Source organism: Lepidochelys kempii, chromosome 2, assembly GCF_965140265.1.
Source record: "Lepidochelys kempii isolate rLepKem1 chromosome 2, rLepKem1.hap2, whole genome shotgun sequence".
NCBI classification, from domain to species: domain Eukaryota; kingdom Metazoa; phylum Chordata; order Testudines; family Cheloniidae; genus Lepidochelys; species Lepidochelys kempii.
The window spans coordinates 214,170,720-214,186,679 of NC_133257.1; the positions used below are offsets into that span (position 1 = coordinate 214,170,720).

Genomic DNA, 15,960 nt, shown 5'->3' on the forward strand with positions numbered 1-15,960 from the left:
GATGCATGGAGTGGAAAATACAGTAAGCAGGTATAAATATACAGCATGTGAAAAGATAAGAGTTGCCTTACCAAGGTGAGGGGGTCACCCCTTCTTCTCAGCTGTTGGGAATGGGCCACATCCACCCTAATTGAATTGGCCTCGTTAGCACTGACCCTGACCCCCCCTCTTCCCCCCCCCCCACTTGGTGAGGGGCTACTTCTGTGGCTCAAAAAAATTTTAGTCTCCAGGGCTGGAAAAATAAGAGATTACTACTTAGAGCAGAATTTCAAAAGAATCTAAGGGCAGGTCTACACTACACCAGGATTGATGTTCTGAGATCTGTCCACCAGTGGTCGATTTTCTCCCATTGACCACCTGTGATGTAGAGTATGTATGATGTACCCTGCGGTAACTCAACCTAAGGTACAGCAACTCCAGCTATGTGAATAACGTAGCTGGAGTTGCGTAGGTCAACTTACCATGGTAGTTTGGACACAGCCTAGAGGAGTTAAGTGCCCAAGTACTATTGAGTTTAAATGGGATTTGGATGCCTAACTTCCTTGGGCACATCTGAAAATCCCAGTTTTTGAATCCTGTTAACTGCCTTTTAAAATGATTGTTATGGAACTTTTTATAACCCAGTTTTATCTTTCACTCTGCCAGCCAAACTTTCTTCCTGCTTCAGCAGGGCCTCACTGAAAAATCCGACAATTGGGAAAATCATAGAAGATATGGGTTGGAAGAGACCTTAGGAGGTCATCTCAGAGCAGGACCAACACCAACTAAATCATCCCTGCCAGGGCTTTGTCAAGCCAGGCCTTAAAAACCTCTAAGGATGGAGATTCCACCCCCTCCCTAGGAAACCCACTCCAGTGCTTCACCACCCTCCTAGTGAAATAGTTTTTCCTAATATCCACTTGAGACCATTGCTCTTTGTTCTGTCATCTGCCCCCACTGAGAACAGCCTAGCTCCATCCTCTGGAACCCCCCTTCAGGTAGTTGAAGGCTGTTATCAAATACCCCCTCACTCTTCTCTTCTGCAGACTAAATAAGCCCAGTTCCCTCAGCCTCTCCTCATAAGTTCCTCAGCCCCCAATCATTTTCATTGCCCTCTGCTGGACTCGCTCCAATTTATCCACATCCTTTCTGTAGGGGCGGGCCCAAAACTGGACGCAATACTCCAAATGTGGCCTCACCAGTGCTGAATAGAGGGAAATAATCACTTCCCTCGATCTGCTGGCAATGCTCCTAATAATGCAGCCCAAAATGCCATTAGCCTTCTTGGCCACAAGGGCAAACTGCTGACTCATATCCAGCTTCTTGTCCACTGTAATCCCCAGGTCCTTTTCTGCAGAACTGCCACTTAGCCAGTAGGTCCCCATCCTGTAGTGGTGCATGGGATTCTTCCGTCCTAAGTGCAAGACTCTGCGTTTATCCTTGTTGAACCTCATCAGATTTCCTTTGGCCCAATCCTCCAATTTGTCTAGGTCACTCCACCCTATCCCTACCCTCCAGCGTATCTACCTCTCCCCCTAGCTTAGTGTCATCTGCAAAATTGCTGAGGGTGCAATCCATTCCATCATCCAGATCATTAATGAAGATGCTGAACAAAACAAAACAAAAATACTGAGATGGGGGGGAAAAAACAGGTCCTGTGCAAACAACAACTCTCAAGGAGCTGAGGATTTGGGTCATGGGCTCTCATTGTGCTAGGAACTGTGTAAACATCTTATGAAGATACCAAAGATCTTACAATCTGATTTCAAGTGAGACACAATTAGTGAGTATATCAAACAGCACGGAAAAAGGGGACAAAATAAGAACATAGTTATGTAAGTTAGTTATCACTCAATGTTGGTAACAATACTTAGTCCTCATATAAAACTTTTCACCCATAGATCTCAAAGACCTTGCCAAGGGTGTGTGTGTGTGGGGTTGGGAGGTAAGTATTATCCTCATTTTACTGATTGGGAAACTGAGTACAAAGAAGTGTCAGCAGTGTGCCCTTGTTGCCAAGAAGGCCAATGGCATTTTGGGATGTATAAGTAGGGGCATAGCGAGCAGATCGAGGGACGTGATCGTTCCCCTCTATTCGACATTGGTGAGGCCTCATCTGGAGTACTGTGTCCAGTTTTGGGCCCCACACTTCAAGAAGGATGTGGATAAATTGGAGAGTCCAGCGAAGGGCAACAAAAATGATTAGGGGACTGGAACACATGAGTTATGAGGAGAGGCTGAGGGAGCTGGGATTGTTTAGCCTGCAGAAGAGAAGAATGAGGGGGGATTTGATAGCTGCTTTCAACTACCTGAAAGGGGGTTCCAAAGAGGATGGCTCTAGACTGTTCTCAATGGTAGCAGATGACAGAACGAGGAGTAATGGTCTCAAGTTGCAGTGGGGGAGGTTTAGATTGGATATTAGGAAAAACTTTTTCACTAAGAGGGTGGTGAAACACTGGAATGCGTTACCTAGGGAGGTGGTAGAATCTCCTTCCTTAGAGGTTTTTAAGGTCAGGCTTGACAAAGCCCTGGCTGGGATGATTTAACTGGGAATTGGTCCTGCTTTGAGCAGGGGGTTGGACTAGATGACCTTCTGGGGTCCCTTCCAACCCTGATATTCTATGATTCTATGATTCTATGAAGTGAAAAGACTTGCTCAGGGTTGCACAACAAATCAGTTGCAGAGCCACCCAGGAACAGAAACTAGGTCTGCTAACTCCTCGCCCAATGCCCCATTCTTCTCTACCATACTGCCTCCTTCTGTGATGGTCCAAATGATTAGAGTTTGTTTAGCTAGAAAGAAATGAATACCGTCATCTATGTAAAACTGTTCCATGTCCCCGCCAACATTAGCAGTTTTAATGTCAGTGATACAGTGGAAGTAAGCCTTGAGTTGGAATTTGAGAGAACAGTGACTAGAGGATCAAGTTTCAGCCATGTTAGTCTGTATCGGCAAAAAGAAAAGGAGTACTTGTGGAACCTTAGAGACTAACAAATTTATTTGAGCATAAGCTTTCGTGAGCTACAGCTACTTCATCGGCTGTAGCTCACGAAAGCTTATGCTCAAATAAATTTGTTAGTCTCTAAGGTGCCACAAGTACTCCTTTTCTTTTTGGAGGATCAAGGCAACCAGTTCTGAGGTGTGTCTCCACATGTATCTCATCTATTTTCTAACCAACAGCCATTTCACCATAAAATCCTTCTAAGGCTACACTTAGAAAATTGAACTGACTACCAGGCACAGCATTCAAATAGGATAGCCATATTTTTGAATGCCTATGACAAAAGGGCACCAATTAGAGCTGGTTGAATTGGAACATAAAATCAGAATTGTAGAATTTCCTACAAAACAGAAAGACTGGTTTCCACCCTGCTCTAGCAAGAAACTTCCTGTGAATATTGAGTCTGCCCTAAAAGAAAAGGCTTAAAAACCATGCATGCACACATACACAGAGCAAAAAAACCTAAAGTGACTAAAAGCCGGCTAATCTCAGAAACTGTAAAGTATTCATGATTCTCTAGCATGTTTATCTCAATTGCATTAGGGATAGAATTAGGAGCATGTGGAAATTTACCTTATGGAACTCTTCTCTTTTGTGTTATAGTGGTTTGCACTGCACCTAAGACTTTAAGGCCCAACTGTGCCTGCAGCTATGTGTACCGTCCCCACTGATGTCAACAAGAGCCATCACAGGCAAAATGTAGCTGTATAGACTGTTATAGATTAATAGACTTGTATATACGGTGGGTGAAATGACTGTTGACCTGACCCCATCCCATTCTGCGGCAAAATCTATGTACTATATGCAACATATGCAAGAGCGGTAACGAAAGAGGCCTACAGGCCTGCGTCCTGTAAGACTTGGCTTAAGCTAAAAGCATTTCCGTTTGCTGGGCTGTGGCATTTGACCCAAATAACGGACTAGACCAATCTCTAGCTAGAAAAGAGCCAAAGGGCCTAAAGTCCCTAGCTGTCCATTATATGCACCCTCCACCCTGCAAAAGTCCCTAGACAAAACGCTGCCACAAGCAAACCACAGATCTTGATAATAACGTGCGTCAGCACAGTGCTAATTATAAAACTGTTTTTAATTATCTCCTTATAAGGTTTTATTAACAATGCTTGAGTGCTGAAAATAATTAATAAGGAAATGTATCATTTGGCTTGGATTTTAACCTATATAAAACTGGTATTATAGGGGCAGGGCAGAAAGAGACCAGGGTGGCACCTGTGTGTGACCATCTCTGTCTCCCTCTCCCTGCATGCTTGTATTCAATAAAAAACCTCAGGCTGTTTGAACCAAATAGATGGTATGACTTGTTTTCCACAACAATATTAAGTAACTACTTATGTAACATAAGAAGAAATGCACACCAAGAACTGGGCATGCTGGGAGACTAATTCTGTTGATATGGCCTACCAGGACAGCTTTCTGTAGCCATTTTGTCGCCAAGAAAGTTGACTAGTATTTAGCTGTTCTTTAATCAAAAAACTTTTTGACAGTAAAATAGTATAGCTCCCTTTTTTTTGTACTGACTTCCTGCTTCTTCTTTGCAACAGCATCATTATAATTACATTAAAAATAGGTTAAAAGAACATTAAAGTTGCAACGTCAAGCACTCAAAAGTTAAGAAATGCCAGAGTTAAAGTTGCCTCTGCAATCTTAATTTTTGCATATGTATTAGATGTTTGCTTACATACTACTTTTTTTCCCACAGGACTTTTACCTCCAGTTCACAGGACAAATGGTTCTCTAGATAAATCAGGGTTGTATAGTGAATGAGGCTGTTGTCAGTACGAACCTTGCTTGTCTCATTTGTTGCAGAAGTTGGAAGATGTGTCGTGAACAAGGTAAAGGACTGCAGAAACAGCAGGGATGGTCTCATGGTTAAAGCAGTTGAATGCTGCCATGGGGAACTGGGAACTTCTATCCCTGCCTCTGTCACAGAGTTCCTATGTGATGCTAGGCAAGACATTCAAATGAAAACGTTCACAGTTGGCTGCTGATTGTGTATTCCTCATTTCCTTGGTGCCCAATGTGAAACAGATGGGGCCAGATATGCAGAAGTATTGAGTGCTCACAACTGCAAATGAAGACAATTGGAGCTGAGCTTTGACCATAGAAAGTGCTAGAAAAATCATAGGTAGTCCAGATAATCAAGACAAGTTTGGCCTTAAATATCTGTGTCTCAGTTCCCCATCTGGAAGATGGGGATAATAACACCTAATTGCACAGGGTTATTGTAAAGATAAATTCATGAATGTCTGTGAAGCACCCAGATACTATGGTGAGAACACAAAAATGCCAGGAGTAAATTACTAATTTTGTATTCAATGCAAGGTGTATTCGGTGTGTGGTAAATAAGGCCTGGGACCACAAACCAAATGACAAGGATTCAAAAAAATATTGAAAATATTGAATAACTATCTATTGTGTGGCCCTGGGTCCTTCAGAAAAATAACATATGATCATACAATTAAAACTGTATCATAATACATATGCACAATAGGCCCAAGTTTAGACTGCACGGCCATCCTTAATTCTGGAATTTCCTAATATTTGAATGCTTGATTTTGCAACCTTATTTTTCTTTTAATCTAGTTTTATGGCTATAATTTCCTAATTTAGGGTTTAAAAAAAAACTGAAAAAAACAAATTGACCCCCAACTTGGGTAGTCAGCAGGTTTAGACCTTTAATTCTACAAGACCTCTGCCATTTGAGCTAATGGAGTAACTGATAGAAATAGTAGGCTGTTATCATCTATGTGGACCAGCCACTAGATGGGGAGGACATACAAACACACTTGCCAGTGGGTTTCATAGCTATTTTCTGACAGCAGAGGAGTATAGAGATGCAGGTCTTCTAGGTTCAATTCTAGGTTCTGGAGGAGAGTGTATCTGAATGGTTATAGACTTTTCTGCACCTGTCCCTCCCACACATGCCTGTATCTTTCTGCCTCTACTTCTATCCATCCTACCTTGGCTCTGTCTCTCTCTCCTCCTATCTACCCCCCACCTTTCTGCTCCTATCCAATCCTGCACCATTTGGCTCTTGTCCCTGCCCCTATTTGTTTCTATCTAATCCCCTCCATCCTCTGGTTTATGCCCTCCTCCTGTTCTATGCCTATATGCTCCTCTCTGCTCTTCTCCCTCTCCTTGCACCCTACTACAGCTCCTGTCTCCCTCCACTAGCTCCTGTTCCTGCTGTCCCCGTTCTGTTCCTCCTCACCCTCTGTCTTCTGAAAGACACCTTCCCCATATGCACCTCACTTCAATCAGGCAGCTTCTTCTTTCTCTTCCATATTAGCAGGGGGAGCATTGAGAGCACAGGAGAGACAGTTTCCTTGCTGTCAGTTCCAATGCTTGGTGGCACATAGGCCCCTGGCAGTGGGGAGGAGCAATCAGAGGGAAAGTCGTGCTTGGGTCCCTACAGCCCTAGGCTGGAGTATGCTCAGTGCACACAAAATCTTCAGAGAATTTAACAACATGAAATTTACTTCTGTAATTGAGTAAATCAGAGTGTAACTTTACATTGCAACTGTCCCAGTGCAATGTACTTCCCTCTTCCCCTGGAGACTGAAACATTTTCTTCCACACCACACTCAGCTTCATACTGCTGTGAGATAAAGTATTAGATCCCTTCTAACTGTGAATCCTGGGATAAAGCACCTACAGTGTTTAACTGCTGGGATGCAGGCCAGTCTCTGTGGACTCAATCATGGCTCTCTGATCTACCAAAAGCTCTCCCCTACCCCACATACACTGGGAGATAAATCCTGCCTTTCCTTTGATGGAACAGCTCAGAAGGTTCTCCATGAGATCAGTGCAATAGAGTTTTCCCATGAGGAGTGATTAATACGTCTGTCTGGCTAGATTGCTAGTGTTTCACCTTGACCACTATGAGCACAATTGCAAAGACAGGTTTCTGGCCAACAGGAAGTAAGAAAGTTTGGGACTCTTGTAAGAAGCCAGCATGGACTTACCTTGCCTCTTCTCTACATTCCTAATGTGATTAACTTTCCCCTCCTGCCAGTTCCAAACACTTTCCTTTGAAACAGCAATCAGCAAAGGACAAAAGTGGATTGTAGCCGGAGTTGGGAACGGGGCTAAAATTAAGATATCAATGATAAGGACTATATACCAACCTTATACACTGAGAACCTTGCAATGACTTCATTTGGGAAAGAGAGAGGCCACATGAAACCTTAATCTGACCTGGAAGTGTTGGAAACTAAGGTGGTAAGAGAAACCTGATTAATTTAGAAAAGAGGAGGCCAACCAGCAAAGAATATCAAAGATGAATACATTCATCCTTAGTGTCCTAAAAGTTAATGTAAAGGTTTGCTTTGTTAATTTGTCACAACAGACAATATTATACTCATGAGAATTCAATTAGTGGCAACATTATGATAAAGTTACAGCAAATCTGTGACCGGCATTTTCTAACCTTAATCCTTGAATTCCCACATTTGAGATTAAAGGAAATGAATTTAGAATTTTCCTGCTGAAAGTTCTTTTAATCAAGTATAAGTTATAGCATACATGTTTTATGGATATTAACTTACAATAAAAGTTTAATATCCAACATGTAGGTACATATTTTCCTAAGGAACCAAACAGTTATCTGAATTTGACTGTCAATTTCTCAGGAGGTTCTTCTGGTTTGTTTTCAAGGCGTATTCCTAAACTGGTGGATATTTTATTCCAATCCACAGAGGAAAATTCCATTATAGATCTCTTCATTGCCCTCACAAAAACAGCATCTTCAGGGTTCGCAAATGGAACTCTACAAAAATAACAAAACAAATGTAAATAACTGACATGATAAAAACAATTTTTCCTAACCGCTTTGGAATTATTTTCTGGAAACAGTTATGTGGAAAGTAACGGTAGAGACAATTATTGATTAAACAGACTAGTCTATAACTACTTACGAAATTTTTTTGTACACTTCCTCTCTAAATCTTGAGATCAAAATGAGACAAAACAAAAGAGAATCAAAAAAGGCAGCGTCAGAGAAGTCCAAGTAAAAGAAACTTTGTTCTGATTAAACTAAATGCAATAAACTAATTAAAATGTATTTTCCTTAACTTTAAAAAATAAGTGAACTCAGTGCAAAAAGATATATTAATACAATATTAATTGCTCAGAGTTAACTTTCACAATATTGCCACATTTATACACAGGAATATGATTCTGTGCATATAGATCTGGTTACAGTAGGATTTATAAGTGAATTTTATGACTTGTATGTAAGCAGGGTCTGAATGAACTCCACTCTGACAGCTAGCTGGGGAGGGGTAGAGACGTCAGGAGCAATCTGTATTTACATGAACACACCTACTCTGCCAAGATATACAGCAGATAGAACTGTGTTGCTCAAAGTGATCAACTTTGGCTGGTGTTGGGTTACAAATAACTTTAGTATTGAATACTAAAGGAGTGAAATGTTGTTATCAACATTGTCTTTATTGTATGAATAAAGGGGCTCAGAACTGTGCTTAACCTATTCCAAATGAGGGGGTCACCCTCAGCTGAAAGCCAGGGGCTCAAATGCTAGACCCCTGTGAAAGTAAGTGAGAGTGGAGATGGGTGTCCCAGCCATGAGATGTAGACTTTCTGATCTGGTTTAACCTGTTCTTCCCTACAAATAGTGCTAAATAGGCTTAATTAGGAACCTTTTGTTATTTCAAATACTCAGTAAGAGCTGAAATCACCTGTGGTAGAGAAGTGTTTCTGCCCAGCCTGCTGAAAATCACTAAGAGAGTGATATACAGATGTCACAACAATGACGCAGGTGGCAGCAGAAGGTAACTGATGGGCAGCCAGCAAAAGTGGCAAGCAGTCAGTGAGTTACCATGGCTGATGAGATGGCTAGGCGGCAAGAAACCGTGACTGGCAGGGCAAGTGCTCAGATAGCGGAGCAAGCAAGGTGCCTTCTTCCCCAGGTGGGAGGTGAACTCACACAGATGCAACTCTGAACCCTGGGTCCTCACTGACCAAGGACAACCACTGTGATTGGGGTATGGTGAGGAAGCAGAGGGGGGCACAGTAAAGGAACTTTTGGTTGTGGAAAATCTTCTGCCCCACGCACTCTGGGGTGGGTGTCCTGCGCACAGTTTTATGTTTATGAATCCTCCTTGTGGCATTTTCCTTAATTAATGTCAGGTGACTTCTCTCCTTTCATTAAAAGTTTCTTTTCTAAACTCAGACTCTGTGCTTGCGAGTGGGGAAATATTGCCTCTCGGAGGTGCCCAGAGGTGGTGCGTAATTTTCCTAGGTTACTGAGTGGCGGTTTGAGCCAGTTCTGTGTTGTATTGTTGAAAAGGAACCCCTGTACCTGGTTGTTGCTGGCCTCACCTGGCAGAAGGGTTACATGTACATGTAAAATCTTAATCATTACACTGCATTTATAGTCTCTTTTGCAGGTGTAAGTGATCACACACTTAGGCAAATGCAACTGATGTTTATTTCATTGTGAGTCTTCTGGATAATCAAGGTGCAAACTTCTGATTAGCAGATTTTGAATCCAAAAACTGAAACTCCATAAGCTCGTTTTGTGCCATGTCATACTTTAGTTGTACCACAGGAGATGTGAGCTGTAGACTCACAATCAGTGAGGAGAGTAGAGGCAGAAAGAAACTCGGCAGTACAGTCGTTCTCATATAGAGGTGCTCAGGTGTTGGGCACGGTATAAAAACTGAATAGAAAAGAACTCTCTGCATAAAGGCATGTACACACATTAGCATGTGCCTAGCTTTAATTGTGTGAGGAGTTCCACTGACTTCAACAGGTCTATTCCAGTGCTTATAGTTAAGTACCTTGTGGAATCTGGGACCTGAGCACTAAAAGCAACAGAAAGTATATGCAGCAAGCAGAGTGGTATTGAAACCAGCATAGAACTCTGTTTTCTTTATGATTTGCCTGATTGCATAGCGCCATACTCAAAGTGGATAGTTACGTATACTTAGGTTTTTAAAGGAAATGGTAGCGAACTTATGTGCACTAACATGTGTACATGCTAATTTTAAAAATATATTTCTCAACAATGTCTATGTTTAAAACATAGCTACTCACACATGTTGCTCACTGATAAATTAAAACAAGCATGAACTGTTAAACTTGTAAAGTTTCCTCATAAAAAAATTGCATCTAAAAATGTCTGAGCATTAATAGCATCCTTTTCCCTACCACAACACTGAGAGAGAACTAAGTTTTATCTTTATTTCTATTATTCATGAAAAATCCAACAAAATAAACCAACTGTGGGCTGCGAAATTTCATTCCACAGGGCAGCATGTTTTCCAGGAAAGTGCCTATTTAAGAATAGGGAGTTAGAAGGAAATTCTCTCACCCATTTTATAGCAGAACTACTCAGTTGCTCTAACACATTAATGTACAATATTTTTAGCACTTAGTCCCGGTGTGGGCAAACTATGGCCTGCAGGCTGCATCCGGGCCACCAGCCATTATAAGCTGGCCCTTGAGCTCCCACTGGGGAGTGGGGTCGGGGGCCATTCCACGCAGCTCCCGGAAGCCGCGGCATGGCCCATCTCCAGCACTCCAGCCAGGGAGCAGGGTCAGGGGACTCTCCACGCAGCTCTCGGAAGCAGCAGCATGGCCCCCCTCTGGCCCCTGTGCAGTCCAATGGCTCCCTCTAGCACTCCAATGGGAGCTGCAGGGGTGGTGCCTGTGGATGGGGCAGCATGCAGAGACACCTGACCGCACCTCTGCATAGGAGCCAGAGAAGCAACATGCCACTGCTTCCGGGAGCCACTTGAGGTAAGTGCTGCCCGGAGTCTTCACCCCTGAGCCTCTCAGAATGCCCCAACCCCCTGCCCCAGCCCTGATCCCCCTCCTGCCCTCCGAACCCCTTGATCCTAGCCCGGAGCACCCTCCTGCACCCCAAACCCCTCATCCCCAGCCCTACCCCACAGCCCACACCCCACAGCCGGAGCCCTCCCCCTCCGCACCGCATTCCCCAGCCCGGAGCCCCCTCCTGCACCCTGAACTCCTCATTTCTGGCCCCACCCCAGAGCCTGCACCCCCTCCCACACCCCAACCCCAATTTTGTGAGCATTCATAGCCTGCCATACAATTTCTATTCCCAGATGTGGCCCTCAAGCCAAAAATCTTGCCCACCCCTGACTTTGTGTTTGATATTGCAAAATGAACTGCTTTTATCATACACCTCATTTCCTAATCAGCAATACTACTGAAAATGCATTCAAGATAGCAGCAGGTGGATTGTCTCATCACTGATGGACACAGTGGTTTATCCCACCACAAAAAAGAGCAGACTATTTTTTAAAAGTTTCTGCCTTTTTTGTTTGTTTGTTTTGTAGGAGCAGTGAGGATTGAGTGAATACTTTTGATGTGCAAAAACAAAAATAGGCACAAACAAACTACTTACTTATTTATGTGATTTGCAACTTCATAACCTGTAACAACAAATTTATAATAAGTAGTTAATATTTCTACAGCACTTTGACCATTTAAGAACTACGGTTTGTTCTAGCTCCCATTGACTTGAATAGTGCAAGATCAATCCCTAGGAGTGCTAGCCATTACAACTAAACATTAGTAGTTAAATAAAAATATAGGCTATAGCTTCCTGGTTATTAAATGTTTTCTTCTGACTGTATATGTTGTGTCATTATTCACATTTTACTTCCCCCCCAAAAAATGCTGCCATACATTTTTTTCTTTAAAAGAAATGATAGCACCAACCCTCCAATAGCAAATCAATGTGAACATATGGTGAAGAAAAAGATACACTGTTCAAAGATATCAGTTTCTAATTTCCCAGGGGTCCTTATGAACTATGAGGGGAAAGATTAAAAATAACTCTTTCAACCTGCATTTTAGAAATTATTATTAAACTAGTAAAGCTTATAGTCATTGTTTTGCAGATGATTTAAATCTATGCAAAACATTACACTCAAAATCACTTGCAAATAACTTATTATCAAGTCCAAACTTTGCACTCTGAACTCCTGAAATGCGTTTATTAGAACCAACTGCATGATGTTCAGTCTACAATGAGAAAATGTGTAAGTATTTTTATCTATAGTGGACACGGTATTGTAGATAGGGCATGAGAGTTTTTAGAGCAGGCTCAGGTGACATGACAGTAGAATCACCTGTGACCTTTCTCTACTACTAGAGAATCCACTGTTGGTAGCAGTGAAGCTGCAGCAGTGTAAAAAGTTGTTGTCATTTTGGTTATAATATAAACCCATTTTCAATGGCTCCTGAGTTCCATATTTTGCTGTTTAAGAAAGTCTGAGGCTGAGTGTAGGCTAACTTCAGTGGGACTAAATCACATGCTTAATGTTAAGCATGTGCTTTGCTACATCAGGGTCATACTGCATTGTTCAAGCAGATATTTTAACAACTCTTAACAAATTCCTCCATACAAAAAATGCGCCCCCAGCATTACAGTGGTCGAGCTTACTAATGTATATGCATAACAGTGCTTCAGAGAGTCATCTCTGCTTACCGGACTGATTAAAGAAAGTTTTGACTATTTTTGCTCCATTAAATTCAGAGATATAAAAGAGAATTACCTGGATCATATTTCAGGGCTTGTCTATTGGGGGGGAGGGGTTACTCTGTAGCTCTTTGGTGTGCATTAGGTAATGTGAAATACGCAAACCACACTAATATCATACACATGGAACAGTGTGCCCACTTTTAATGTGCATCATTTTGTGCACACGATGGTGGTTTGCTGAGTACTAAGGGCATGGTGTTCTTGGAGAGTATCCCATTATCCTTTGCTTTGTTGCTAAGCAATATGCATTCTGGGATTTTTCTTGCTATGCATTGTGGGATGCATAATGGATGCCAGGCAGGTTCAAATTTTTTTAAAAAATCACAGGCTTCCTCTGTCTCTCTACCCCATATTTCTTTTCTGGGCGAGCTAGTGCCATTTTCAAATTGCTGTCAGCCAGCATGGACCCTGCAATCAGTGGCCCCCTCACGCTCATCCTCTGATGAGTTTTACTGATTGTCCTTGGTGGAGTGGGGAAGAAAGCATGCAGCAGGCTCCAAACTTTTTCTGGGTATGGTGGTCATGTAGTTGTGGAAAATCCTGTCCAACTCTTCAAAAAATGGAGAGGTTTCATGTCTCCTGTTGGATATTTTCCTCTCATCCCTGGTTTTAATATAAGTCCTCCTGAGCTGTTTGCTCTTTATCTGGTACTGGTTGGCATATGATCATGAACCCTTGCAGACATCTGCTTAGCAATCTCCACAAAAAGATATAATTCCCTGTATAGACAAGATCACAGCTTGTCTAGAATGAGCAAATCGTTAATTAAATTCCAACTGCACACCCAAAGTGCATTCATTTACACCTGCCCAATCCCATGGAAGACAATGGGATTGCATATTTGTCACTGAACATAATTCAAAGCCACTACGGTTCATGACTGTACCTTAGGCCAGAATTTGGTTTGCAGGATCTTTACTAGTAAAGATGGTGTGCAAGACAAAAAGACCCCTCTAAATTTGACAATTTGAAAAAACATCATCCTTCTTTTAAATGGATCAAATTTCATCTGGACTCACACAGACCCAACAAAGATGATATGCTACGTTGCCATTTTTAGAAAATCACAATTAAGAGCACAACATTTCTAAACTTCTACAAATAAAACAGGTAGGGAGAGATGTTAAGTATGTAAGTCTACTAAAAAAACAAACTTTTGTGTGACTGATATTTCTAATAGGTATATATTTGTAGTATATTTTAAGCAAAAGGCTCTAGACCTAGAGTTTTGTGTATTTAGATGCTATAGAAAAGGCTGATGCACCATCTGCAACACTATTTAAGAGAGAAACTCTTTTTCTTTGGAAGACTGAAAAGGTCTAAAATGTCAAATAAGCACCAGGGGCACCAAAACTCTAAACAACCGGATCTGTCTGTGACAGATATTCATGAGACAAGGTGGGTGAGGTAATATCTTTTAATGAATCAACTTCTGTCGGTGAGAGAGACAAACTGTGGTACTTACACAACAGAAGTGGTCCAATAAAAAATATTACCTCACCCATCATGTCTCGCTAATATCTTGTGACTGACATGACTAAACCAACACAGCATAGAGACATTCATGGTCAGTACACAGGTACAGTACCCTGGAAAAATTCATTTCCCTGTTAAATCTGTTCAGAAATGTGAGTAAAACCTTCAACACGAATGAGAATACATTTTGAAAAGATAATGAAATTCTATTTTGAGTAGCTGCCTTAAAGGCAATTCTGTTATTCCAGAGTTTAATTAAAACACATAGTGTAATATAAAAATTAGTAGAAAAGACACATTCACTGAATGTTGCTACAGTTTGTTCATTAAATAAAGAAGCAATCTGAGTTCATAAAGCATATCTATTTCATTATTAAGTTGGTGAAAATTATTATTTCTAATTCAAATTACTTGGAAATATATGTTTTTCCCTAAATCATTATAAATACCTGGAGACAGCAGCAAACTTTTGGCGCATGGAATGCTTCTGGTAGATACTGTCTTAGCCATCAATGGCATATCTATTCTCTTTCCAAAACCTATAGATTGGAGAACACGGGACCTTTCATGGTTGTAAATATGTAAAGCTGATTCCCTTTCTTTTTGAGTAACTTCTGTTAAAAGACAAATAAAAACTGTTACCCTTTCTATACTAATGAATAATATCTAAGCTTAGCTGCTTGCTAGTATTCAGACAAAAACTATTTTCTCTACAGAATTATGACCAGATCCTCAGCTGGTGTAAATTTGTATAGCTCCACTTATTTCAATAAAGAGAGATACTGATTTATACTGCCTGAAGATTTTGTGTGAAATCCTGACCCACTGAAGTCAATACCAAACTCCCATTAATTTCACTGGATCCAGGATTTCACCCCTAGACTCTGTTTACATGGTGTTTAAATGCATTATACTAGAGAACTAAATGAAGTCTTAAATTGTAAGATTCATATCCATAATAAAACAGAATTCCAGTTCAAAGTCAATAATAATTCCCACCACTCAATTACAGAAAGTTGTAGGAGTACAATCAAAAGAAGTTTTTCAGCTTCATTTGTCCTTTTGTTTGAAGATCACTTGTAAATTTTAAACAAAGAGGTTAAGATTGTAAATCAAAAGGAGAATTTTGACATTAAGAATATGCACCACCTGCTAATTTCAGCACTTTCAAACTGGGATAAATGGGAACTAAAGACTCAAAACAAGAAATTCTAGCAGAAGCAATTTGAATTCAGTAAAGTGTTTTAATATTGATGTCTAGGGGACCAATTAGAAAGGAACTGCAGTAGTTACGCCTGGGGGTAACAAAAGTGTGACCAAGTGTCTTGTGTAAATGAGGAAAACAAGAGTATATTTTAGTAATGTTTCATAGTAAAGACAGGAGTTCGTAATGTTAAAGAAATAGTTCTCAAATTGACAGTCAAGGGTAAAGTTTGGTAAAAAGTACTGCCTAACTTCTTAATTCAGGAATGATCATTGTACTGTGGTTGTACTTAAAGGAAGATTAAGTCCATGAATTTAACAAGATTATCTCTGGACTTTGTAAATATCAATATAGTTTCCCTAAATTAAATTATAGCCAGTTCTCCTCTTTCCAGCAATGGTCCTCATTGCAACAGTAAGAGAAGTACTATCCTGAATACTGAAAAAGTTATTCTGAACAATGCCAAATGTACACTGATAAGGCCTTAACTGGAGTTGTCAAGGTTCCTCCCCCACTCTGAACTCTAGGGTACACCTAGGGTACCAGCTTAGGTTAAAACTTCCCCAAGGTACAAATTAATTTTATCCTTTGTCCTTGGAATATCCACTGCCACCACCAAACTCTAACTGGGTTTACTGGGAAATGCAGTTTGGACACGTCTTTCCCCCCAAAATCCTCCCAACCCTTGCACCCCACTTCCTGGGAAAGGTTTGGTAAAAATCCTCACCAATTTGCATAGGTGA

The 15,960-nt window shown here is 41.1% G+C and overlaps 1 protein-coding gene across 1 annotated transcript in view; it reads right to left on the reverse strand.

Annotated features, from left to right (window-relative positions):
- Positions 1–7,567: 7,567 nt before the first annotated feature.
- The window catches only part of LRRC72 (leucine rich repeat containing 72), a 47,692-nt gene continuing 39,299 nt past the window's right edge, over positions 7,568–15,960 (reverse strand). The window contains exons 7-9 of the mRNA XM_073329549.1: positions 14,463–14,627; positions 11,395–11,422; positions 7,568–7,767 (exon numbers count right to left, since the gene is read on the reverse strand). Coding sequence (XP_073185650.1) covers positions 7,602–7,767; positions 11,395–11,422; positions 14,463–14,627 — 359 coding nt within the window. The 3' untranslated portion in view covers positions 7,568–7,601. The remainder of the gene's footprint in view (positions 7,768–11,394; positions 11,423–14,462; positions 14,628–15,960) is intronic.